At 41.0% G+C, this 26,961-nt stretch overlaps 1 protein-coding gene across 1 annotated transcript in view; it reads left to right on the top strand.

Annotated features, from left to right (window-relative positions):
* The window catches only part of Qser1 (glutamine and serine rich 1), a 59,507-nt gene that overhangs the window by 2,505 nt on the left and 30,041 nt on the right, over window positions 1-26,961 (top strand). Inside the window, exons 2-3 of the mRNA XM_036184941.1 lie at window positions 21,214-21,320; window positions 22,862-26,521. Of these exons, the coding sequence (XP_036040834.1) occupies window positions 21,214-21,320; window positions 22,862-26,521 (3,767 nt within the window). The remainder of the gene's footprint in view (window positions 1-21,213; window positions 21,321-22,861; window positions 26,522-26,961) is intronic.

Below are 26,961 nucleotides of genomic sequence, written 5' to 3'. Positions count from 1 at the left end.
GATGGTAATGGCAATCACTTGTTACTGACATGGGATTTAATGTCTTTGCTTACTCCTAAAATGCAATTTCATCACTCAGTAAGAAGGTGCCTGGTTAATCTTGAGTTTGAAACAATATTTACTTTGATGCAGCAGCTCCATTAGATATATTTTTTTTATTTTATTATTACTATTTTTTGGTTGGTTGGTTGTTTTTTTGAAACAAGGTTGTCCTGTAACCGTGGCCTCGAACTCAAGAGATTGCTTGCCTCTCTCTGCCTCCAGAGTGCTGGGATTAAAGGCTTGCACTACCACCGCCTGCTGAAACTCCAGGTTTTTTGTTTTTGTTTTGTTTAAAAAGGATTTATGGAGAGGATTTTAGATTCCAAATGTTTCTAAAATAGCACTTGGTAATTACTTGTGTAGTTTGGCAATAGGAACTGATCTTGTACATTTCCACTTGTTTGTGCTCGTCAGTTTTAGAAACCAAATGAGCATATCCTCTACCCATCATCGTTACCTTTTAGGGGGTTGTTTGCTTTTGTCTTTTCAGTGGTCATTATGGATACTTTAAGAGAGAATAAATTGAAGGGAGTAAGAAAAAGGCTAAGGTGCCTTTAAATTAAGGAGCTTTATAAACCATATAAGTGAAAGATAATAGGAGCTTGGATCAGAACAGAAGGAGATAAAGAGAAGTGAAGATATGTTTAACAGTAGCAAGGCTAGACAAGCATGGAAACTGGCACCTGTAATCCCGGGGGAGAGGAGGATTGCGTTGAGTTCAAGGCCAGCCCGGTTTACAATGTCTCAGCCCCACAAAAGGCAATAAGGCTTGGTGACAACACTCAAAACCCCCAGGTTTCTGAATTGAGTAACTAGATGACTAGAGGTGTGGACAAAGATGAGTCCGTAAGGACAAATAGAGGTGAGATGGGTGTAAAAACATGAGCTCATCATTAAATGACCTTTACATATTCAAGTAAAAGGTCAGAGAGATAGTGGAGTATGTGACTAGGTGCTCCAAGGAGGTTTGAACTGAAAACAAAAAGGTCATCCCCTTTGAGATGGCATTTAAAAACACATCAATCCCAAGCTTTGAGTAAACATGAGGGATTAGTTAGAAGAGGAATTAAAAACTAGTCAAGAACAAGGAAAAGCTGAGGGCCAGAGATGATGAAGGCGAACCAGGAAAATGCAACGCAGTTGAAAGAAGTTGACTCCGGAGCAAAAAGAACACTGAAATAGGATAGTGGTCTTGTTTCTTGGCCAAACCATGAACACTTATTTATTTAACTGTCATGTGACTGAATAGTGCCAGTAGACTTAGCATGCAACACTGCAGTATATGGCTGAACATGGAAGTTCAAGACTTACAATGCCCAGATGTGTTGCTTACTGTGTCTGGTCCTTAGTTTCCTCATCCATAAAGGAAAGTAGAAAGAATACATACGCTAGGGCTGGAGAGACGGCTCAGCAATTAAGGGCATTTGCTGCTTTTGCAGAGGACCCAGGTTTGACTCAGTTCCCACCACCACCCACATGGCAGCCCACAGTTCTGTAATTTCCAGTTTCAGGAGATCTTGATGCTCTCCTCTGGGGGTACCATGCATCCACGTGATGCACATATACACATGCAGGTAAAACACTCATGCACATAAAACTGTATTTTAGAAAAACCTGTTGCAAAGGATTTTTGTGTAAAACAAATGATGTGTGGCTTAGAACAGTGACTAGTACAAATTAATTGCTTATGAAATAAATGACACCTATATATAGCAACAACACTGTTTCCATGAGTTTATAGTTTTTGAACTGTAATAGCAGAAGTGTTGTTGAAATAATTTTTTTCTGATTTGGGATTGTCCTTACTTACAAATTGTGATCTTATAAGAGCTTTTGAAAACTTGAAGGACCCTCTAGCTTTAAAACTTTAGTCCCAGCACTCAAGAGGCAGAGGCAAGTGGATTTTGAGGCCAGCCTGGTCTACAGAACAAGTTCCAGGACAACCAGGGCTACACAGAGAAACCTTAAGACTCATTCAGGCTGGGAGTGTAGTTCAGTGAGTAACTTGCGTGCCTAGCATGCTATAGGCCTTGGGTTCAGTCCTAACACCACATAAAAACTGGGTATGGTGATGCATGACTGTGTGTGGGATAAGGTGGGAGTTGAAGTGAGCAGTATAGGTGCATCTCATTCCCCTCCACCCTGTGGCAGGGTCCAAGATGGAGGGTTTGGATGTTTGTGATTATTGAAGTATAGGAATATGGGCCACTGCTTGCCTTCATATTTCCTAGCTATTTTCTCTGGAATGAGTACTAAAGTATGTCTGCCATGGCATATATGTTTTTTCTTTCGTTTACTAAATTGATATTTGAAGACCTGATAGGTGTGAAGTAATGTAGCCTTTATCATCAAATGTATTTCTCTAGTGAAAGCTCACGAAATCTAATGACATGCATTTATTCACTTATTAAAATGTATCAAGTATCTAAGTTCATGATACTAGACTAAATCCTACGGGGTACTGCAGATAGGAAAGACACTGTCCTGCCTCTTAAATAGCTTGTGATCTATAAGGGTAACAGGGTAATTAATATACTTGTCACTTCTCTGCTTGGCTTCTAAATGCTGGTGCAAGCCGGGGCTTAGAGTTCCATCCTTTTCTTCTCTCTCCACTCACTCTAGCTCAACTTGATATGAATGAGATAACATTCGAGTTTATATCTCTGTTTTTGCATCTAATGCCTGACATCTTCATGTGAATATTGAATAGGTGTTTCAAACATAGTAATTCTAAAACGTGATTATCTTTCTCATCTTAGTAAATGCTGCTACTGCTTGCTGTAATCCCCACAGAAACTGTTGTATTTTTCCTGTTGCTTTCTTTGCTTCTGCTTTAGGTTCTCTAAATTTTGTTTTAATTATTTGTTTGGTGTGTATGAGGGTTTTGCCTGCATGCCATGCTCTTACAGGTCGGAGGAGGGCTAGGATTCCTTAGAATTGGAGTTACAGATGGTTGTGAGCTACCGTATGGGTATCGGGAATCAAACCAAGGTCTTCTACAAGAGCAGCCAGTGCTTTTAACCCCTGAGCTTTCTCTTCGGCTCCATACCACATTTTATTAGGTATAGATGGACAGAATAAACCTTTTACAACTAAAATCAAGTGATGAATTGTCCTGATTAAAAACTTTCAGTGTTACTCAGAGTCAAATGGAAGAGTCAGATCCTTGGCTTATGAGGCCCTCTGTTTTAGCCTCAGCTAATTCTGAAGTCTTCTTACATGTTTCTCACATTGCACCATCTCTGCAGTCAGGTTGCTCTTTTCCTGAAACATGCTGAAATTATGGCTTCTGTGCTGGGTGTTCTTTTCACTTAGAGTTGTCTTTGCTTTGCTGTTTCTGGGCGATTGAGCTCTTTCCCAGATGTTTTCCTGACTGCCCTGATGGAAGATCACAGAACAGGTTAGCAGTTCTCATCAGAATACAGTTTCCCTTCACGTTGTCATCTTTGAACTAATTCTACTGATTGTCCTGTAACTCTGTAGTGTTGCTACTCTTTCCCTCACCCTAATTACTAGAATACACATTTCATGAGAATAGGATTCATGTAGTAATTGACAGCATAAGCTAACCAGTTTGTATAACTTAGAAAAGCATTTAGAACTATGTCAGTGTATAGAACAGTGCGCACAACATGTATTACTAGCTCTGTTGCATTCTGAATGCTAGTAAACATTCAGCAAATGGAATAACTGGTACTAGGCACACACTTGGTTTCTTTTTGGGAGAGGTATAAATATGGCTGGGGGAACTTACAGTCAAAATTCTTCCTACTTAAGATGATCGCAGCCGGGCGGTGGTGGCTCACACCTTTAATCCCAGCACTTGGGAGGCAGAGGCAGGTGGATCTCTGTGAGTTTGAGGCCAGCCTGGTCTACAGAGCTGGTCAGGACAGGCTCCAAAGCTACAGAGACCCCCTGTCTCAAAAAACCAAAAAAAAAAAAAAGATGATCATCAAGCATTTGTCAATTAGATTGCACACAGACTGACTTGCATTGTTAGTGTTGCCTAATCGAAAGGGATTAGCACAGAAGAGGAATTTCCAAGAACAAGTGTCCAAGAGGAAGGACTTGGACTCTGCTCTGCTAATTTGGGGCTGGTCTTTGAGCTGGAATGGCATCACTTCTGTCACAGTCTGTCTGTCAGTCTGTGAAGTCTCTGGTTAAGTGCGGTCATTATGGGAGGGAGATCGTACAAAGGTATGTTTCATTGTGGGAGCTCACCAGAGTTATACTACCACAGAGTGAGTGCTATATTTTAGTCTTTGTAACGACTGGGAAACTTGAAGGATTTTATAGAAGGATGAATTTTGAATGAATTGGCTTTTGTTCTTTGATTTTTTTCAAGGTTTACTTTTATTTATGTGTATGTCTATAAATGTATGCCACTTGTGTGAGTGCTCGACAGCCAACTCTTTTTTCTTCCTTCCTTCCTTCCTCCCGTCCGTCTGTCTGTCTGTCTGTCTTTCTTTCTGCCTTTCTGCCTTCCTTCTTCTCCAACACTTTCATTTATTTTGACGTATTTGTTCTTAGATGGCAAGACCAGAGAGGAGTTTGTATAGAGACAATAAAACAATTTCAGAAATAAAAGATTTTAGTGAGTGAAGTATTTATTCTCGGTACTTAGCTGAAAGCTATAGCATTACTAAATGCACTGGCCTAGTAATTGTAGTATGTGTGTTTGCTTACATACCTGGTACCCTCAGAGGCCTGAAAAGGGTGTTGGATCCCCTGGACTTGGCGTCAGAGATGATTGTGAGCTGCAATGTGGGTGCTGGGACTTGAACATGGATCCTCTGGAAGAACAGCAAGTGTTCTTAACCACTGAGTCATCATCTCTCAAACTCCCATGAGTTAGTTTAATAAGATTAAATTGGCAGTTAATTACAGAATTGGTTAGAATTGGCAGAAGTAGGAAACAGGCTTTTTTGTTTTGTTTTTTGTTTTTTGAGATAGGGTTTCTCTGTGTAACTTTGGAGCCTGTCCTGGAACTCACTCTGCAGCCCAGGCTGGTCTCAAACTCACAGAGATCTGCCCGCCTCTGCCTCCTGAGGGCTGGGATTAAAGGCATGTGCCACCACTGCCTGGCTTTTTTTTTTCTTTTTTTGAGGAAACAGGTTTTGAGGCAGTATACCACATCAGACAAGAGTGAGGTGGTAGAGATTTATAATGACCCTGGAATGGAAAAAATGGGATAATAATGGCTCAGTGAGCTGGCTCAGTCTGTAAAGGTGCTCACTTGTAAGCTGGTGACCCGAGTTCCATCCCCAGAAACTCTGTAAAGGTGGGTGGTAGGAGAAAACTGACCCCGTGAAGTTGTCCTCTGACCACCATGTGTGCCCATGGTACATTTGCCTCTTCCACAGTAAAAATTAGGAGAAAAAAGAAAAGGCCAATGAATGAAGAGACAAAAGAGACATCACCAGGAGGGCTTGGCAGCATACATGTTAAACGGTAAAAGACAGGTACATTTTTAAGCTGGTAACTAGAAGAAAAATGGTGCAATAATCAAAAGAATTTTTACTGCACTTAATGTTTTTATTAATTTGAGAATTTCGTGCTGTGTTTTGGTAATACTCATACACCGTCCCCAACCCTGTTTTTTGAGATAGGGTCTTAATATATAGGCTGGTTAGCCTGGAATTCTCTGCGTAAACCAACTAGCCTTGGTTACACGTTCACAGAGATCCACCTGCCTCTGCCTTTCAACTGCTGGGATTACAGGCATGTGTCCCTTTTATTTTTCTAAAGGTATGTTTTAATGTGTGTGGGTGTTTTGCCTGTATGTATGTCTATGCACCCTATGTATGTACTGCTTGTGGAGACCAAAGAGTGCATCCCCCCCAGAACTGGAGTTAGGGAGAATTGAACCTGGGTTATCTGAAAGAGCAGCCTGTGTTTTTGATACTGAACCATCTTTCCAGCCACACCACCACCACCACCATCCCTGCCCTGCCCCCGCACCCCCCCCCCCCCAAGACAGGGTTTCTCCATGTAACAGCTCTGGCTGCCCTGGAACTCTCTGTCCCAGGCTTGCCTCGCACTCACAGAGATCCACCTACCTCTTCCTCAGGAGTACTGGGATTTAAGGTGTGTGCCACTGCCGCCCAACCATCATTGTTTAAGTGACAAATTGTTGATAAGTTTGTCAGTATTTAACATGAGGGGATTTTTTGTTTTGTTTTTTGTTGTTGTTGTGTGTGTGTGTTATAAAAAATATTTGTATTCATGTCATTGTGCATTCATATGTGCGTGTGTGCATGCACAGAGGCCAGGAGTAAATGATTTCCTCTATCACTCTCTACCATAGATTTTTGAGACAGGGCCTATCACTGAACCTGGAGCTCATAGTGCAACTCTGACTGTCCAGTGAGTCTTGGGATCTGCCTCCTACAGTGCTGAGGTATCAGATGCATGCCACCATGCTTGGCTTTTTTTGTGGATGCTGGAAATCCAAATTCAGCTTCTCGTGCTTGAATACCAAGTACTTTTCCAGCTGACCTACCTCCCTAGCCCACCAGCTGTTTTGAATTCTGCATATATTGCATAAACATATGCTGATTCACTTTTGTCAGTAAATGCTGTATAACTCTTGTGGACATTAAAGATTCAGTGGCAGTTAATTCAGGAAAAAAAATCTTTGTTCTTATCCAGTCATAGTTATAATTCTAGCATGCTTAGAAGGAGCCTAGTAAGTTCCAGAGCTACACAGGGAAACCCTCTCTTAAGGAACAAAATGAAAGTTTTGCGGGTTTTTTTGTTTGTATGTTTAATTTGAAATGGAGGGTTATTTAGCTCAGGCTGGATTCAATCTGGCTATGTAGCTGAGAATGACCTTGAACCTTTTGATCCTTTCACTTCCCAAATGTTGGGATCACACATGAGTGTGCTACCATGTATCTGGCAAAATTCTTTGCCCTTGTTGAGCTTAATTTAACTCCCTAGCTACTAGAAAGTCAGGGGCAGCTAGTGAGAAGATTTCCTCTTTGAGGAAATAGCTAAGGAAGCAGCATGTGCAAATGTCCTAAGGCAAAGAGTTTGACAGTTACCTTCCCTGATACAATCTTAGTGGTCCTGCAGAGTCACCTGAAGGACTTGGTGAAAGTACTGGCTGCTGGCCCAGAGTTTCCTAATCAGGACATCTGGATACAGCCCTATAATTTGCATTCCTAACAAGTTCCTAGGTGATTCTACTGCTGTGTAGTTAAGGACCACACTGAGAACACTGATGTGGATCTTATCTCTCTTGTCAGAGTGTTTAAGTTAGAGCTACCTCTTCACAGATCTTTCCTGACCACCAAATCTATTGTTAATTATATGTAGGTATCTTTGGTGGGTATGTGATTAGAGATGCTGTAAGATGTGTCAAAACCATTGAAGCTGGAGTACAAAAAGTCGTGATCCTCCTTGTTTGAGTGCTTGGAACCAAAGGGTCCTCTGGAGGAGCAGCAAGTGTTAACCTCTGAATCATCTTACCAGCCCCTCCCACCTTTATTGGTGAAATTATTAAGGCCACTCCACGTAGTTAAAAGGGAGGTTTATTTTGTGGGGTAACTTACAAATGAAGGGGTAGGTCGCAGAGTCTGGCAAAGGTATAGGGTAGTCCGGCGGCGTTCTCTGGAGAACTCTGCTCGGTCCACCTCTAGCGTCCCGAGTCCCGGCACCAACAGAGCCACCTCCTCCTGCTCCTCCCTCTTCCGTTCCCTCCTCTGCCCCGCCTTGTGGGCGTGATCATTACTGAAGCCTCAATGGGTGTTGGAACTTCCAGGCCAATGCTGGGATGGCTACCCACTACATCTCCCCCTTTTGTCTAAATAAGAAAGTTCTAACCTAATACAAGACTATACACAAAGAAATGGTTATCAAATATTGTCCAGGAGTAATGAGGGATAATGACTTAGATAAGTTGGAATTACAATAAATGCAAACAATATCAAGCAAAAAACACATAGTAAAATCCAGGGAAGTCTAGAGCGTGGGTAGGTGGCATGTTACAAAGATCATTCCAAAAGGTATCCTATCCTAAAGAACCTGAGTCTAATACATAATATATTCTATCTAAGATATTATATATGTATATATACTAAGTTGTAACTATAACTGCTAATCTCCAACCTCATCAAAGACCTGAGAAGGAATATAATAATACCTGAGAAATGGGAGAAGGACGCAAGCAACTTTCGGGAGTCTTGCAAGAGTAGACAGAGACAGCTAGCAGCCTGGACAGTCACCTAACGTTTCTCAGTATCATTGGTGCATTCAAATTGGCTACAGGCCTAGAGTATCTGACAGACCATTTCAGAAGCAGGAATTCTGAAAGACCATCTTACCCTGTCTTGGCAAAGTACAGTGGTCGCTTTCCTTGTGTCCCACTTGTCCAGAAAGGGCAGCATTTGTACTGTCAGCAGTTGAGGCAAGGGCAGTTCTTTGCCCAGTAGGCCATTTTGTGCCAAGAAGACAAACTTCCAAATGGAAATGTCTTAGAAGCCCAACATTCTCTCGGGATCAAATTGGTGCTGCCAGGAGCAATTGTGTCTCACGTCAACAGAATTCTAAATTATTTAAATGCCATATTCTCTAGGTCCATGAAGTGGTTGAAGATTACCTGTACATCTGACCTATATATTTATAAATCTGGTTAACCTAACTAACATAATTATAGAGGTGACAAGCATAGGTGACAATAACTCTGTAAGTCTCATCTACCTAAACAACCTAAGGACTAAAGCTTCCTATAAATAAGGCAAACAGTCTGTAAGTAATTGTACAGTAAAAGGACAATGACTTCAAATTGTGACAATACACAAAATATCTTTAACAGAGGTAGGAATGTATAGTGCAATATGCAATATGATAATAATCCTAAATATATATCAGTATACAGAATATCTTAAACAGAAGTAGAACATGCATACAGTATGACAGGCATAAATTCACATTTGTATCAATATACAAATTTTTCAAATAAGAGTAAAAATATGTGTACAATATAACAAACATAGTTCTGTATTTGTATCAATATACAAATTATCTTAAATAGGAATATAAAAGGTTTATATTTGTATCAACAGTGCAAAGGCTGCTATATTGCTAAATTTGTTTATTAATGTATGTGATAGTCTACCATAATATCTTATACATATCCATTCCATTTCTTCTTTTCCCCTTCTTTTTTTTTTGAGATATATTTTCTTTCCTTAAGGAGAGTACTGAGTTTGACCATTTCTTCTACCCCCAACCCTAGAACCATTATCCATAACCCTGAGAAATATGAAACCTAAGGGATAAGGGGCGTCGTTTTTTTAGAATTGCTTCCTGCTGTTTAGGGGGCGATGGTATCTCTGTTGGGTATTGTGAGAAAGCTCAGATAGTTAAATCTCAGTTAGACTAACTGTAGATTCTGCAGCAACCCTTAGAGTAATGGGTAAGATTGTCTGAAATTCTGGCAAGAAATGTAGTATGATGATGATTACCATGGTATCATTCTGGATTGAGTAGAGTTGTTGTTGTTGTTGGGGCCCCATCTTCCTTCTGGAGACTTCAGAGATTGCCTGTGTAGATTGGTACCAATAGATTCTTTCTTCCTGCTGTAAACATCTGGATATCCAAGGCCTTATGATTTCTGGAAGATGGGGCCTCAATGGGTGTTGGAACTTCTAGGCCAATGCTGGGATGGCTACCCACTACACACCTTAATTTAAATAAAACCCTTACTTTGACTTGTACGCCTAGCTGACAAGACCAAGAAGTGAGTTTAGGGTTTACATAGAGACAATGGATGCTCAGAGATCAAGGTTTTAGAGAGTGACATATTTCTTCTCGGCCTTTAGCTGAGAGCTGATAGCAATTATCAGTCTCCAGGTGTTGTGCACTACTCTAATAAATTTTTGTGTGTAATCTCAGCTCCTCTCACTATGCAGAGATATTATTAACCCATTTTACAATGAAACTGAAGGACAGAGAGGTTCACTTTAAGACCATAATGCTTCTAAGTGGCAGAGGCAGTATTTGAACTCCGGATGTGGGAGAATATGCTGTTAATCACAAGGTGTTTTAGTTCTCTGGGGAAATTCTTTGTGAGGTCGAGGATATAGGAGAACTGTTAAATGAAGTAAAAGTAAAAAAGAACATTAGGGATGGAAGACTTTGAAGAAGGGTCTTTGGGGTCTGCAGCTGTGCTGAGAGGCTGTGCTCCCCTTTGTTTAAAAGGATTGGGATTATTTTTCCTAGAGCATACTTTTGGTAAGTTTTTAGACTAAGGCCAGATTGAATAATTTGCCACCATATGTGGAAAATTCAGAAATACTAAAGTACTTATATTTAAAGTACTGTTCAGTATATAGTTTTCTGTTAATTTTCTTTCAGTTTCTTATGGAACCTCCACAGATTCTGCCTTATCTTCTCATCTTGAGATGGGCACACCAGTTTCCAGTTTTTCACTGTGTGTATTCATTACTTGTTTCCTTGCTGACAAAATAGTTGAAAAAGCATCTTCAGGAAGCATTTGTTTTGGGTTATGGTCAGGACTGGTGGCAGAAGCAGGTGGAGGCCAGTCACCTTGCACCACAGTGGGAAAGTATTCATTCCAAGACCTCCGTCCCACAGAAAGGTACTACTCATATGTAGGGTGGATCTTCCGATCTTGTTTGATCTAGATACTCCTTCACAGACATGCTCAGAGATTTGTGTCAAATTGGATGAGATTGAAAAACCTCATTGGATTGATGATGAAATGGACCATTACAACCCCACCCCTTGTAAACTTGACACTCAAACATCACTTTTAAGCCGTGACTTTCCCCTCTGTGTCCCCATAGGTTCATCGCCATCTCACTGAAAAATGAATTCAGTACAACTTCAAAAGTGCTATGGTATTTAGCCGTTCCCACATTGTTTCAAAGTCCAAATCTTATCCGAGAGTCAAGGCACTCCTAATTGTGAGTGCCTATAATAAACTTACAAAAGAAAGTTACATTCTACCGACACAGTAAGCATTCATTCTAATAAGGAAGATCAGAGCAAGACCAAAACCCAGCCAGGAGAAAAGTGGATCCCACAACTCAAGTCTAAAGTCTAAAGGGGTGTGCTAGCTTTCCATCACTGACAGAATACCTGAGAAAATAATGAATTTGTCCTGGCTCATGGTTTCAGCCCATGGCAGCTTAGACTTTTACTTGGGCCTGTGCTGCCACAGAACTTCATGGCAAGAACATGGCAGATTCAAAGCAACTCACTTCCCTGCTAGAAAGCCAAGAGACTTGGTGTGTGTGGGTGGAGTGTGGGGGCTATTATGCCCTTTTAAGGTATAGCCCCAGTGATGTAATTTCTTTAAAGTTCCTCTCCATTGACATTCAGGATCAATATCGGGTTGAGAGAAGGCTTTGCAGTTAAGAGGCACTGTCAGAGAGCTGCTGTGAATGTCTTTTTTTTGTTTTGTTTGTTTGTTTATCGAGACAGGGTTTCTCTGTGTAGTTTTGGTACCTATCCTGGATCTCTCTCTGTGTAGACCAGGCTGGCCTCGAACTCACAGAGATCCACCTGGCTTTGCCTCCCAAGTTCTGGGATTAAAGGCATGTACCACTGCTGCCCGGCACTGCTGTAAATGTCTTTATCCAAGTCTCTTGGTGAATGAAAGCCACCTTCTATCATCAGTGTTGCTTTGAAGAATTACACACACACACACACACACACACACACACACACACACACACACTTAACTCTCTTTCTCTCTTCCAGTCTATCAGGTATTGTAGCTATAAGTACTTGAATAGGTAAATCTGTCAGTATTTTTAAAACTTTTATTCACTTATTTTATGTGTGTGTTTGTGTGTGTGCATGCAAGTATGTGTGCACATGTGCCTCGGTGCATGTGTGGCATTCAGGGACAGCTGGTTAGAGTTGGTTCTCTCCTTCTACCACTTGGATTCCAGGGACTGAACACAGGCAATCAGACTTAGCCACAATCACCTTTACCCACTGAGCCATTTTGCCTGCCTCTCTACCCTCTCCTCTTTTTGCCTTTTTTTTTTTTTTTTTGACCTGAGGATCGAACCCAGGGCCTTGCGCTTGCTAGGCAAGCGCTCTATCGCTGAGCTAAATCCCCAACCCAAGGGGCATTCTTGTTACAGACCCAAGGAGGATTGGAGAGAGGAAGTGTACGTCTATTTGAGAATGCATTGTGGATGCCAATCTGGGTGTTCTCAACTTGATTATTATAAAAAAGAAGAGTATTTTCCTGGACTAACAGATACTACTGTGCCTTGTTGGTTGGGACCTAAAAGAGCTAGCAGAATCTGAAAGCTTTTTAATCTCTCTAAAGAAAATTATATCCTGCAATAACATTGGCAGAAAGCCCTTAAACAAAGATGGTAAGAAACCCAGGACCAAAGTACCCAAGATTCAGTCTTGTTACTCCACATGACCTCTAACACAAATGCAGATGTATAGCTCTGAAGAAAAACAATATACTAAGGAAAAGAAGGAGGCTTCAGGATATGCTAAACTTTTGGCCAAGACAAAATGCTTGTATTAATTAAATACACTCAGATGCTTATCTTAATTAAAACTGTTTGGCCATTAGCTTAGGCCTACCACTGACTAGCTCTTACATGTAAACTAACCCATAATTCTTATTTATGCTTAGCCATATGGCTTGGTACCTTTTCCCAGTTCTGCCTTCACATCTTGCTTCTCATGTTGGTGACGGCTGGCAGTGTCTTCTGACTTAGCCTTCCTGTTCCCAGAATTAAGTACTATGGATGATTGATAAATAAAGTGACTGGCCAGTAGCCAGACAGGAAATATAGGCATATAGATGGGACAAAGGGAGAGGAGAATTCTGGTAAGTGGAAGGCTGAGGCAGAGAGATGCTGTCAGCCACCAAGATGAAAAGCAGATGTTAAGATACCGGTAAGCCATGAACCATGTGACAACTTATAGATTATAAGTCTCTGTGTGTTTACTTGGTTGGGTCTGAATGGCTGCGAGACTGGTGGTGAGAGAGATTTGTCCTGACCGTGGGCCAGGCAGGACCAGGAAAACTCTAACAACAGCAGCCAAAGAAAAACACCAGGAACAGATTGCCAAGAGATGTAAGCTGTCCTCTTTCAGGGCTTCTGCTTCTGAATCCTGTCAAAAATTAAGTCTCTCTCTCTTTTTTTTTTTTTTTTTTTTTTGGCCAGAGCTGAGGACCGAACCCAGGGCCTTGCGCTTGCTAGGCAAGCGCTCTTTACCACTGAGCTAAATCCCCAATCCCAGCAAAAAAAATTAAGTCTCTTAAGAGTAACAAATAATCATACCTTGAAGGGGGGGGAGGAAAAACTACGAGAATTGGTGCACAATCAACTAAGTAGTTCACTGCTGTAATCCCATCAACAGAGAGGCTGAGGCGAGAGGCCCAAAGTTCAATAAGAGCCAGGGGTAAAGTAGTGAGATGCTGTCTCAACGAAAAGAACTTCAAGGAATATACACTGTTTAGTCTTCTGAAATTTATTTTACAACTATACAAATATATACAGAGTTATTGGTAGCTGTGGGCTGCCCCAGCTACCACCAACGTAATGCAAGAAAATCCACGAATGCAGTGAGGGCTTAGGAAAAATCCGTACATATCTGAGGCTAGACTTTTCTATCTGAGGGTAAATAATAAAGGAACACACATGCTTCCTGATGGTAAATTTCTCTTTGACTTCAACTTAAGAAATCCTCTCTCTGAAAATGTTTCCACAGTTATATCTCTTTACATACAGCTACATTTTCCACACACACTTACACAGCCCCCTCTTCTCTGAAAATCTCTCTTGCTCTCTCCTGCCTACTATGCATGTTCTCTCCTCAGCTCTTCCTGCACACACACTCACTCACTGCCCAGCTCCTTCCCCAGTTCCTTCACATAGCTCTTCTTTCATGGCAGCTGCTCTTTCACCCAGATCTACACAGCCGGCTCTCCCCTCCACTGCTGCTGCCCCAAAGCCAAGCTCTGAACAGTGGTAAGTTACATTTTGAGGGCCCTACCCACTCTCACAGTACAAGGTAAGTCATGTGGCTTCTCTTAGGCTAGTAATGTCACATTGACCCATGCATGTAGTGCTAAGTTGGTGAGGGATCCCGACAGGAAACAACTGACTGAACCTTGAACAGTCAGGTGCACCAAAGAACTACTGCAAGGAGCCATGTCTCAATGTAAACAGCCTGGCCTTGATTTAGCAGTAAACAACACCTGGGAACTAGTCTTTGTGTATTTTCTGCAGGGGCAGGTTAATTTGTTTTGAGTTTGTTCTGAAGTCCAAAATTAGCTGTGTAAAAGGCTACTTTGTGACTGAGAATCCTGGCAGTCTGAGTAATGTAAAAAATCCTAGTATAGTTTCTATGCATCAGAATTATACAGCCTAAACAGAAATATCTTCCAGAACATCCACAGCTGTAATTGTGCCCAAAGATGGAATATATTCTTGAGATAAACACACAAACACTGGGAAAGCACCCATAGCAGTTCTTTGGGAAGAAATGTAGTGGCACATGAGAGAAATTATAGACAGAAAACAACCAGTTCCGTAGACAGTGACCCCGTGGTCTTTCCAGGTGGGGCTGGCTCCCCATCAGGTAGATAGCCCTGTTGAACACTAGTTGTCACTGCTGTACATTCCCACGGCCCCCTGCACAGAGTAATGACTTTGTGATGGGCATTGTCTTAGGGTTTATCTCTGAGATAAAATAAGTGGACCAAAAACAACTTGGGGAGAAAAGGTTTTATTTCAGTTGGTATGTCTCAGTCACATTCCATCTTGAAGTCAGGCAAGGAACCTGGAGTCAAAACTGGAGAGGAATTCTGCTTACTGGCTTGCTCTACAAGGCTTGCTCAGCCTGTTTGTTTATACAAATCAGGACCGCCTGCCCACATTAATCAAGAAAATGCCCTAAAGATTACCCATGGGCAATCTGATAGAGGCATTTTCTCAACCGAGGTTCTTCTTCCCAAATAACTCTAGCTTGTGTCAAGTTGGCAAAAAGCTGACAGAGGATAGAGCTCAGAGCCTTGCACACCCACAAGGCAAATTCATTACTTCTGAGTGATATCCCCAGCCCCTAATCCAAATATTTTTTGTTGTTTTCCCAGTGCTGGTATTCCAAACTAGGAATGTATGTGTATGGGCAAGCATTCTGTCACTGAGCGATTTTATATCCTCAGCTCTGTGTATACATGTTTTTAAAATGATTATGCAGTATATAGAGATGGGCCAGGCACAGGAGACTGACATATGTGGAGGAAGAGGCAGATCTGTCATAGACTGTCGTCTTACTGATCCATGTTGCACAGAAAGAAACAGTTACCACTGATCACTGGATGATCACAGGCTGTACAGCTGGCAGTACTATGCAGTACTGTGCGTTTTCCTCATCCCATAAGGAACCACATTCCTATTTGCTGCTTCTTGTTCTGTCCTAGCCCCAATCCCTGACAAGCACAGTGATTCTTGTTTCCCCATGAATTTGCTTACTTAGGAAATTTCAGACAAATGCAATCACATATGGCTGCATCTCTTTTGTTTTTGGTTTCTGCTTAGTATTTTCTGTGTTCATCCTTTTGTGTCTGGACAATATACCATTATATGGCTGTCTCACATTCTGTTTATGTTTGTTTCTCAGTTATTGGACTTAAAGTTTGTTTCTACTTTTTGTTTGTTGGGAAAATGCTATCAACATTCATGTGGTGGTTTTGTGTGAATCTTTCATGTCTCCAGCAGTGGAATTGCTGGGCCATAGAGTAAAAGGAGCACAAAGTTTTAATTGATCTTCTTAATTTTGTGAACTGTTGTCAACTAATCTTTGTGCTTTCAAATAGTTACCAAAAACAAAACTGCAGGCCAGGTGCCCCAGTGCACACCTTTAATCCCAAAACTTCGGAGGCAGAGACTGGCCATATAGTGCGGCCCTTGTCTTACTCTACAGGCAGAGGCAGGTGGATCTCTGTGAATTCAAGGCCAGCCTTTTCTACACGGTGAGTTCCAGGACAGCCAGGGTTACATAGAAACCAGCTTGAAAAACAAACGTGCGTGGGTGCGCGCGCACACACACTCGTACACACAACTGGGCATGGTGGCCCATACCTTTAATCCTGGCACTTGGGAGGCACAGGCAGGGGGAATCTCTGTGTGTTAGAGGCCAGCCTGGTCTACATAGAGAGCTCCAGGACTACATGGAGAGACCCACTCTCAAACTCCCATTTTTCCCAAGAAAGAAAAGAAAGTAATTTGAGATAATTTGCTTAAACACACACATGTACAAAGCAAAACAAAAACAACAAATACCCTATTAATAAAAGTTTGGAAGGTATTTTTCAACAGTATTTCTTGTATTGCTTTCTCTAACATATTTTTGAGGTTTTTTTTTTTTTTTTTTTGCTTCTATGTATGTGTGTATATGTATCTTGTGTGTGCCTAGTGCAGAAATGCCAGGTTATTAATGTATGGATATAAGCTGACCCTCTGGCTTAATGTTTGAATTTTAGGTCCTCAACATTTAGCAAGATGCCTGGCAGCTGAGTAGATGCTTAGTCAGTGTTCTGAAACTGAGCATAAAATTTTAATTACTTGTAAGTATCTACAGTGTATCAAATACAATCCTTTGTGCTAGTGATGAAGCAGTGAATAAGCAAAGACCTTGTCCTTGTGGAGTTGATGTGTTTATTAGCTATCTAATAAGCAAACCAGAAATGTATAGTATGATGAATGTTACTAGTCTTGTGGGGAAATGAAAGAGAGTTGGGGAATGAAAAGAAAGAGGATGGAGGAAATAGAAATATGCCCCTTGCCCTAGCTACTTGGGAGACTGAGGCCATAGAATCATGAGTTTGAAGTTACTTTAGGCTGTGTAGGAAGGAGGAGATGTATCTCCAAAAGTCAAGGACTAGAAATGTAGCTTAGTGATATCATGTGCTTGCCTGGTGTGTACAAGCCCCTGGATTCAGTCTAATGTTTGTGTATGTTGGGGGTGGAGTGGGGCAGAATCTCAGCTATGACTTTATATCCTGTTCAAAAATTAACTCCAAGTGGAATCTGAAATCCACATGTTTTGTACATTGCGTAATCTTTACACACTTGCAGATGTTAGAGTTGTTTGGATTTTAGATTATAGATTCTTAGCTTCTAGAAGACTATGCAGATATTTCAGAATCAAACTTTTATTATTTTGTTAACTTTATAACCTAGAATCACCTGGGAAAAGTCTCCAAGAGGGATTGTGGGGGGAGGGGGTTCTTTATTATGTTAATTGAAGTTGAAAGACCCAGCCAGCGAGTTGGCAGCACCACTCCTTGGGTCCTGTACATAAAGGAGAAAGCTAGCTGAGCAGTGAGTATGCGCACTTGCGTTCTCTGCCCTCTGCTCTTGATTCTGGATGTGATTAGCTGCTACACATTCCTGCTGCCTTGACTTTTCCCTGCAATGATGGAATTGTGAGCTAAAATAGACCCTTTCTCTTCTAAGTTACAGGGCATTTTGGTACAGCAATAAAGAAATTAAGAGTATCTTTTCACTTTTTCTTTCCTGCTGGGAGATGAATGGAAGGTGTCACACATGTTAAATACTACCTGCTACACCCCCAGTTCCTGTTGTTAGAGACTGATGAGCTATTCAGCTTGTACTCTGAAAGAATTTATTTCCAGGAGAATACTCATATTCTCTTATTTCCAGAGGAATACTCAAGGGGGAAAAATTCTTTGAGACATTAGGTTAAACAAAGGTTTTTATTGTAATTTTAGCCAAATGACAATGTATTTAAAAATTAAAATTAGTACTAGTTTTTGGAAGACATTTTTAGAAAATGAAAGCTATGGGTTGGGAGAAAATATTTGTATCTGCCCAAGGAGCTGATTTGTTTCTTTCCCTTTTTGGGGATGGGGTGGGGCGGAGGTGGGGGTTTCAAAACAGGGCTTTACTGTGTAGCCCTGGCTGTCCTGGAACTCTCTCTGTAGACCAGGCTAGCCTCAAATTCATAGATTCACAAGTAAAATTGCTAGAGATTTCTTCATGCCAGATGAGGAAAATGTTCAACTTTTTTTTTTTTTTTAAGATTTATTTATTTATTTTGTATACAGTGTTCTGTCTGCATGGATCACATATCTCTGCAGGCCAGAAGAGGGCACCAGATCTCATTACAGATGGTTGTGAGCCACCATGTGGTTGCTGGAAATTGAACTCAGGACCTTTGGAAGAGCAAGCAATGCTCTTAACCTTTGAGCCACCTCTCCAGCCCAACATTGTTAGTTATTAAATGTAGTGAGAGACCACTGCAAATCAACTAGAATTACTAAAAAAGTAAGTGTGTGGCATTGAGGTCCAAAGTCAGGCCTTTGTGCTTGCTGGAGGCAAGAGCTTTGTTCCTGAAGCCTAAGTCAACAAACTGGTGACTCAGTAGTTCCCCCTTAACTTGTAGTTTTGCTTTCTCAAGTGAGTATCATCTGCCATAAAGAATGAAAGCGTGTCATTTGTAGTAAAAGAGATGGAGGTGGAGTTATATGTTAAGTGAAAAAAGCTGGACTAGGTGGTGCATGCCCTTAATGCTAGACTCAGGTAGAGACAAGAGGATCTCTATGAGTTTAAGACCAGTGAGGGGGCTACACAATGAGATCCTAAAAGGACTATTGGGAAAGAGACAACAAGACCAGCAAAAGAGGGTAAGGAGGGTATGGATGTGATTGAAGTACATTACATAGCTGAGCATGGTGGGTCACACCTTTAATCTCAGCACTTGGAAATACAGGCATGTAGATTCACTTTTCTTTGGGCCACAGACTCACAGAAGACAACACTGAGACTTATTAACTATGAAAAATAATAATTAAAAATTATTATTGCTCCTAAATAGTTATAACTTAAATTAATCTATTTATATGAATCTATGATCTATTACATGGCTTTACCTCTCTTCCATCTTGCACCTCTTGTTTCCTTTCTGTGTTTTCTGGCATCACCACCTTTCTCCTTCCCAGAGTCCTCTCTGTCACCAGAAGTCCTGCCTAACCTCTTCTTACCTAGCTATTGGCCATTCAGCTCGTTATTAAACCAATCAGAAGGCGCCTTGGCAAAGACACATCTTCACAGTATAAACAAATATTTCACAACAATAGCAGGTAGATTTCTGTGACTTTGAGGCTAGCCTGGTCTACATAGAGATTTCCACTCCAGTCAGAACTATATAGCAAGATGTTGTCTCAAGGGGAAGAAAGGATGGAAGGAAGAGAGGTACTTTATACACTAGAAAATTATCACAAAGCCCATTATTTTGTATACCTAATATATTCTAATATAATTTAAAAAATAGGAACAGTTTATTTCTGAAAAATTTCTACTTAAAATTTTCAGACCAAGATTTATTGTGGATAAGCAAAACCCAAGAACATGAAACTGCAAAACAACCCAAATAAAATTGGGCAAAAAATTTGTATTTTCTTTTCATTGTTGAGACAAGATCTCACTTTAGCCCTTGCTGGCCTAGAACTTACAAAGAGCCTCCTTCTGCTTTCCAGTCCTGGGGTTAAAGGTGTGTACCACCATGCCTGGCCTGGGCAAAAGACTTGGGTAAAACTTTGCTTTTTGTATTCTCTGGATATTCTCTGCCATATGAGGATCTCCCACTCTGAAGGCTGTCTATTAGCCCTGGTTGATGGTTCCTTTGGTGTGTAGGAAGGGACCTTTTAGTTTTATGGAATCCCATTTGTTTAATTCTTATTTCCTGAGCTACTGGAGACTCATTCAGAAAGTTTGTCTGTGCCTATCACCAGATTATATAAAAAGTCAAACAATTAAATACTCCACACTAGGGACTGGAGAGATAGCTCACAGGTTAAGAGTACTTAACTATTTTTTCAGGGGACAGGGTATTCCCAGCACTGGCATGACAGCTTACCAGCTGTCCAGTTCTAGGAGACCACCCCACTCTTCTGGCTTCTTAAAGCTCCTATGTGCACATCATAAACATACATCCACACAGGCATAGACACATCCACATAAAAATAACAAATCTAAAACTACACAGTAAGAGGTAACCCAATCAATAAGTGGACCAGTGAATTAAACATTTCTGTTTAATATCCTTAGCCATAAGAAAGTGCATAGCAAAACCACACTGAGATTGCATCTTACCTCAGGTTATCAATAAGAAAATAAAACAGATGCAGAGGTTGGGAGAAGGGGAAAGAAACCTTTATATACAATCTGTACAAATATGATTTACTTAGTCTACATGCTGCTTAAATCATTATTGATTCCTCAAAAAACTAAAACTAAGATATATTTCACCCTGCTATACTACTCCTGGGTAATATACTCTAAGTTGTCAAAGTTAACATAGAGCAGAGAATCCCTATCAGTGGATGAATGGATAAGGAAAATGTGGTATAAGTACATCTATACATGTACAAGAATGTCATTGTGAAACTATTGTTTAAACTAAGTATATTCAGAAAAGTATAAGACATGATATAGGACTTCCTTCCTTCCTTCCTTCCTTCCTTCCTTTCTTTTTCTTCTTCCTCCTTCTCTTCCTCCTCCTCCTCCTCCTCCTCCTCTTCCTTCTCCTTCATTTTTTGAGACGGGTAGCGCTTGCTGTCCTGGGACTCACAGAGATCTGCCTGCCTCTGCCTCCCGAGTTCTGGGACTAAAGGTGTGCATCACTACCTCCCTGGGGGACTATTTTCAAAGAGGAAGGTAAACTAGGATGGAGACAGGGCTGGAAGATGGGAATCTGGTGAAATATGAATCTGTCTAACCAATATACCGATTTAAAGAGATATTTGTTTTGGCACTGCCTATATAATGATTAAGTTGCATTATTCTTATTAGACTGACATATTAATTTATCAAATTTAGTGAACTTGCTCTTTAAAATGGGTATATTCCAGTATCTCAACTATAAGAAACTTATGCATGTACTCCCATCCCTACTTGTGAAGTTGATTTCTGTCTTATGCTTTTGGTTGCTGCTAGTTCTATGTGTTTTTAGCTAAAGCAACTTGCAATTGCTAGCTGCTCTCCTGTAAATATTTTGATCTCATTGTGGGGGGTGTCTGTGTGTGTAAAAATGATTTTACATTATATATTGTACTTTGTATTAGTTACTATATTTTATAATGTATTATTGTAGTGTATATTTTAATACTGTCCTCTCTCATTTAAGCTATGAAGATGGACATCCCGCACAGTCCGAACCAGATATCCTTCAAAGACAGACATTTGCAGCCTCTCATCAGCTTCCCGGTTATGGCACCACTCCTCCAGCAACTGGTAATAGTCCTTTTGTTAAGTACATTATGATTCTGGGTATACTGAACGAATAAGAAGGAAAATCAACTTTCACATTTTGGTTCATAAATATAATCTATAAGATATCTATGCCATGAGAATGTTAAAATGAAAATGAGGTAAAGCTTGGCTTTAATGATAATAAACAGACACATTTTTCTTTCTCGCATCTTTGGAGGTTTAATATATACCTAACCAGAGTCAGACATAGTGGCGCACACCTTTAATTCCAGCACTCGGGAGACAGAGGCAGGTGTTTCTCTGAGTTCAAGGCCAGCCAGGTCTACAGAGCCAGATCCAGGACAGGCTCCAAAACTACATGAAGCCCTGTCATGGGGAGGGGAGGGGGAATAATCCAAAAAAAAGAATGCTATCCTGAAATATACAGTCTCTTGATATTTTCTTATTAATTAATGGTCAATTTTTCATAAGTTATGTGTCTTTTGTTGTTGGACAGTTCATGAGAAGTCAGTACTTGAAGTGTAAAAGATTTCTTCAGTGAGTATAATTTGGTTTAACAGAAAGAAAGAAAAAGAAAACTTTGCAGTGTTAACAACATCTCTTATTTTTATTTATTATGTTAGGTATAGGCAATTTAGTGTTTTAATTTTAATGTTTTGTACATTTTACTTCATTATTTTGTGTTAGGAATTTGGGGTAAATTAACTGCCAGAGGGTCCTGTATTTACTGGCTGTCATTTTCATAGGGCATTTGTTCAATTCCCTATGTGTAAACTTACCTATTTTATAACTGCTACTTCTTTCAGAACTTAGATTTTGCTTTAAGAAAGCAAGCTAAGGGGCTGGAGAGATGGCTCAGTGGTTAAGAGCACTGGCTGCTCTTCCAGAGGACTCAGATTCAATGCCCAGCACCCACATGGCAGCTCACAACTGTAAACTCCAGTTCCAGGGGGCGTGACACCCTCACACAGACATACACTCAGGCAAAACACCAATGCGAGCTGGGCGGTGGTGGCACACGCCTTTAATCCCAGCACTTGGGAAGCAGAGGCAGGAGGATCTCTGTGAGTTCGTGGCCAACCTGGTCTACAAAGTGAGTTCCAGGAAAGACACAAAGCTACACAGAGAAACCCTGTCTCAAAAAACCAAAACCAAAACAAAACAAAACAAAAACAAAAAAACACCAGTGCACATAAAATAAAAATGAGTAAATTTTTTTAAAAAAAGAAAGCTAAAAGCCAGGCAGTGCTGGTGCATGCTTTTGATCTCAGCACTAGGGAGGCAGAGACACACAGATCTCTGTGAGTTAGAGGTCAGCCTGGTCTACAGAGTGAGTTCCAGGACAAACAGGCTACACAGAGAAACCTTGTCTTGAAAAAAAAAGAAAAGAAAGCTAATTTTAAATGTAATTTTAAAGGTTTATCTACAGATCCAATTTGTAAGTCCTTTTATTAACCTATAGATATTTTGATGGGCTAAGAATTTCTGTCAGTACTATGTCAACATTTATTTAAATATCTGTGCTACAATTACATAAAGATTTTTGTATGTTCTCTTCCTAGGTATGCATTCCTCAGCAACAACTGAGCTGTTTGTTACAGGACCCTTGCCAACTGCTGGAACACTTCCACCACCTGTGCTGTCTGCTTATCAGCACCCTGCTGCCTTTAGCAATAGAAACTTTGTGACCACCTCACCGTTGGTGCTTCAGGAGTCATCTTTTAACACTACATCAAATGGAATTTTAAACCCTCATGATCCTTTGCTACAAATTAAGACTTCCCAGGGAACTGTTCCAACTGCTTTGGCATTTGAGCGCCTGGGCAGTTCTGCATTAAGTAACAGCATACCACCTCAGTCTTCAACATACCGTTCAGCTCAAGAGTCAGCACCCCATCTTTTACAACCTCAGTTTAGTTTGTTGCCTTCAACACTTGAGGGAGCCCAGCAAACCCCTCAAGCCTACAGTTCAGCTCTTTTCACTAGTTCTGCTGCTTCCATTGAAAGAGCCCTTCTTCGAGAATGTAGTGTCATTAAACACCACCAGCGGCCTTCAAGTACCCAGTCTATTCAGGCACAACTGACTGGTTCACAGCATCCCTTACATAGTTATTTATCAAGTGCAAGTATTGGTAATTTTCAGGAAACATCCAGGCAGTCATCTTTATCCTGTAGCTCAATTCGAGATTCTACTCAGGTGAGCAATGGAGCATTGCAACAGAAGACCCCTCAGGTCTCAGCAGAACTTGCTCAGTCTTACTCACCTGTAAGTCCATCATCAGGGTATCTTCCTTCTGCTACAAAAGTAGATGGCTGTTCTACAAAACAACCACTAACGTCAGCTACAATTCTGAAGCCTCAAAGTGTGATTCCTCCTGTGCAAACACTAAACTATTCTAAACCTTTACATAACCAGAGTTCTGTAATATCAGGTCAAGCACAAATTTATTCTACAGCACAGCTACCCAGCCTTTTATCAGTTAGTCAGTCCCAAAATTATGGTTTAGTACAGCCACATAATGTGCCATCTATTGTTCATTCACATGTTTATAGGTCCAGCAGGGTTGAGAAGTTGCCATCCTTATACAAAACATTGACATTTTCTGGGTCATCTCAGCCTGTAACCTCTGAAAATGAGACACTTAGTTATTCATCCAATCAGCAAGAAGTATTATCTTTAGTTACAAATGAGAATTACCCTGCTCAGCCAGGAGACCTGTCATCAGTAGGTCACTCTCAGGGTCTATCACCAGTTAGCCAAACACAGGTCAGTTATTCATCTCAATCACAAATTTTATCAGTTGTTAGCCCTTCAGAAAGCTATGCGTCGGGGCAGTCTCTGACATTAACAGCCCCTTCTCTTTCTTATTCTTCTGCCTCTAGGGGCCAGAGCTTGCCAGATTCTAGCCCAACCCCAAATTATATTTCTATGCATTCATCCCCAAACACTCACCCTCAAGGGTCTTCACCACCTCAGCCCCCAAAGCTTTTGCCTGCTGGGCAGTCACCTTTTGCATCCTCTACTCGTGGTCAGGCAATACAGAATAGCATACCTTCCCCTGATCCAAAGTCTTATGCCGAGAGAAAACTTGACTCAAATGTGTATACATCTTCAAAGCAAGATGATGATTTTCCAGTGCAAAAGTTACAGGCGTTGCAGTCACAGGCATCTCTTGAGTCAAGCCAAAGGCTGCCTGATGGAGAAGGAAATGCTCAAGAGTCAGTTTATAAGACATCAAAGTCAGATGACCGATATTCTCAGAGGATAAGCAGAAACAACTCCCACCTTGAAGACCAAGTTGTTGGAGTTGCTCTCCAGGGCTCGAAACAAGAAGAAAACGTGGTTGGTTCAGTGACACAGCTTAGCCAGCAAAGTGGCCAGCCCAGTAATGCAATAAACCCTGATCTTAAGAAGGCAACTAATTTAATGCAAGCTCCACAGATAAGGTTGAACACTAAAGACTTCAACCAGCAGCATTCTCTCATCCATAAGATGCATGAAGCCAAGGTTCAGGAGCAGCATGATCAAATAATTAGTGCCTCATCTCAGATTCAGATTCCAAATCATGCTTTAGGGCATAGTCATCAGGCTCTTCCTAATACACCAGTCCTTTTAGATTCTGCCTGTGATTTACAGATTCTTCAGCAGGCTGGGATTCTGCAGGCAAACCTGGGACAAGCAAAGCCATCTTTACAAGTACAACGTGTACAGAGTCCTCAACAAGTAGTCCATCCTTTCCTTCAGATGGATGGTCATGTCATCCCGAGCAATGGTGAGCATCCCCAGGAGCAGCTCCATCCTCAAAATTCTGATCTTATGAAACTAGACCTCCCTGAACCTTCAAAACCTTTGCAGCAGCTAACAGCGAAGGGCCCTTTCAATGGAACCAATCCACATGATTCAAAGAATCAGTTTGTTTCTCTTGGATCAATATGCTTCCCAGAGGCAATGCTTCTCAGTGATGAAAGAAATATTTTATCAAATGTAGATGACATCTTGGCAGCTACAGCAGCAGCTTGTGGGGTTACACCCTCTGACTTTTCCAAGTCAACTTCAAATGAAACCATGCAGGCCGTTGAAGGTGGTGATTCTAAATCTCATTTTCAGCAGCCATTAGATGTCAGGCATGTGAATTCAGACTTTATAACAGCTACAGTAGGAAAACCACGGAATATTAATGACATTTCCTTAAATGGAAATCAGGTTACTGTAAACCTTTCATCGGTACCCACCCTTCAATCAAAAACAATCCTTGATCAACAGCATGTGGAAGCACCTGGTCAAAATATGCCAACTAAAGCACCTTCAGCCATGGTTGGACCAGGTCATGAAGTTCAGGAGCAAAGTTCTGACCCATTTAAGAAACAGTTGGTTATAAATCATGAATCTAAAGAAGATAGTGAAATTGCTGTTGACAGTGCATTGAGTAATAACAGAAATCAAGAGTTTGTTTCTACTAGCCAGAGCATAAGTGGAGAGAGTGCAGCATCAGAGAGTGATTTTACCCTAGTGGGGGAGGACAGCGCTATGTCGGTGAACCATAGAAGGAGCACACTTGCCCTGCTGGCCATGACGCAGCCTGGGGATGCAGCCAGTGGCAAGACTGAAGAGGAGAAGCAAGATGCAACATATTTTAACCTTCCCAAGACGAAAGCTAAAGGAAAAGGACAAGGTAAAGAGGAAGAGGACAGTAGTCAGAAACAACAGAAAAAGTCTGCCCAAGGCAAGCGCCAGAACCCCAGGGGTACGGACATGTATTTACCATATACTCCCCCTTCCTCAGAAAGCTGTGATGAAGGTTATCAGCATCAAGAAAAGATGAGGCAGAAGATCAAAGAAGTAGAAGAGAAGCAGCCAGAGGTCAAAACAGGATTTATTGCTTCTTTTTTAGACTTCCTGAAGTGTGGGCCCAAGCAACAGTTTTCCACCCTTGCTGTTCGAATGCCTAATAAGACCAGACGATCAGGAACCCAAGTCACCCGAAACATCTATCCCTCACCACTTGCAAAGATGTCACCTGCAATACCTGTGCCATTAGCATTGGAGACTGGAGGGGTCAGTCCATCAGAAAAAGTTGACAATGAACTTAAAAATGTAGAACAATTGTCTTCCTTTTCTTCTGATGAGGAAGATCCTGGCATGTGTGGCCATGATATCTATAAGAACATCTCTGCTCCCTTAACTGCGTTGGATGCTACTTCTGATAAAACAAAGAAAACAGGTAACGTTTTAAACAGATTCACATTCTATCATAGCCTTTTAGCTATGGCATGCATTTAAAACCTTTCTAGTTGTATGCAGCTCTGCAAAAGAAGACGATATCTTGGGGCTTTGCTTTTTGACATTTCCTTACATATAGGATTTTGGTTATTCCACAAGTAGCACCTTACACAGCCTGCTATCTGCACTTCTCTAAGTGGAGACATCTTAAGACAGTTTTGGAATAGGAAGCATTGTGTTATAGGTCCTCTTGCATAAACCTAGCATGTTTTCTTAATATTTCAATTTTACTCAAAGATTAGCATTTTAATATTAGATGTAGTTATGTACAAAATGCATATTAATCTAGTCAAAAAGAGAACTTAAGGATTCTGTGCTGGCTTCTCACTGTATTCCTATATCCTGGTATAGACAAATCACTTTCTTTCTATTAACATAAGA

The sequence above is a fragment of the Onychomys torridus genome, chromosome 4 (assembly GCF_903995425.1).
Source record: "Onychomys torridus chromosome 4, mOncTor1.1, whole genome shotgun sequence".
Lineage (NCBI taxonomy): Eukaryota > Metazoa > Chordata > Mammalia > Rodentia > Cricetidae > Onychomys > Onychomys torridus.
Note: the sequence above shows the minus strand (reverse complement) of the source record. Positions and strands in the feature narration are given on the sequence as shown.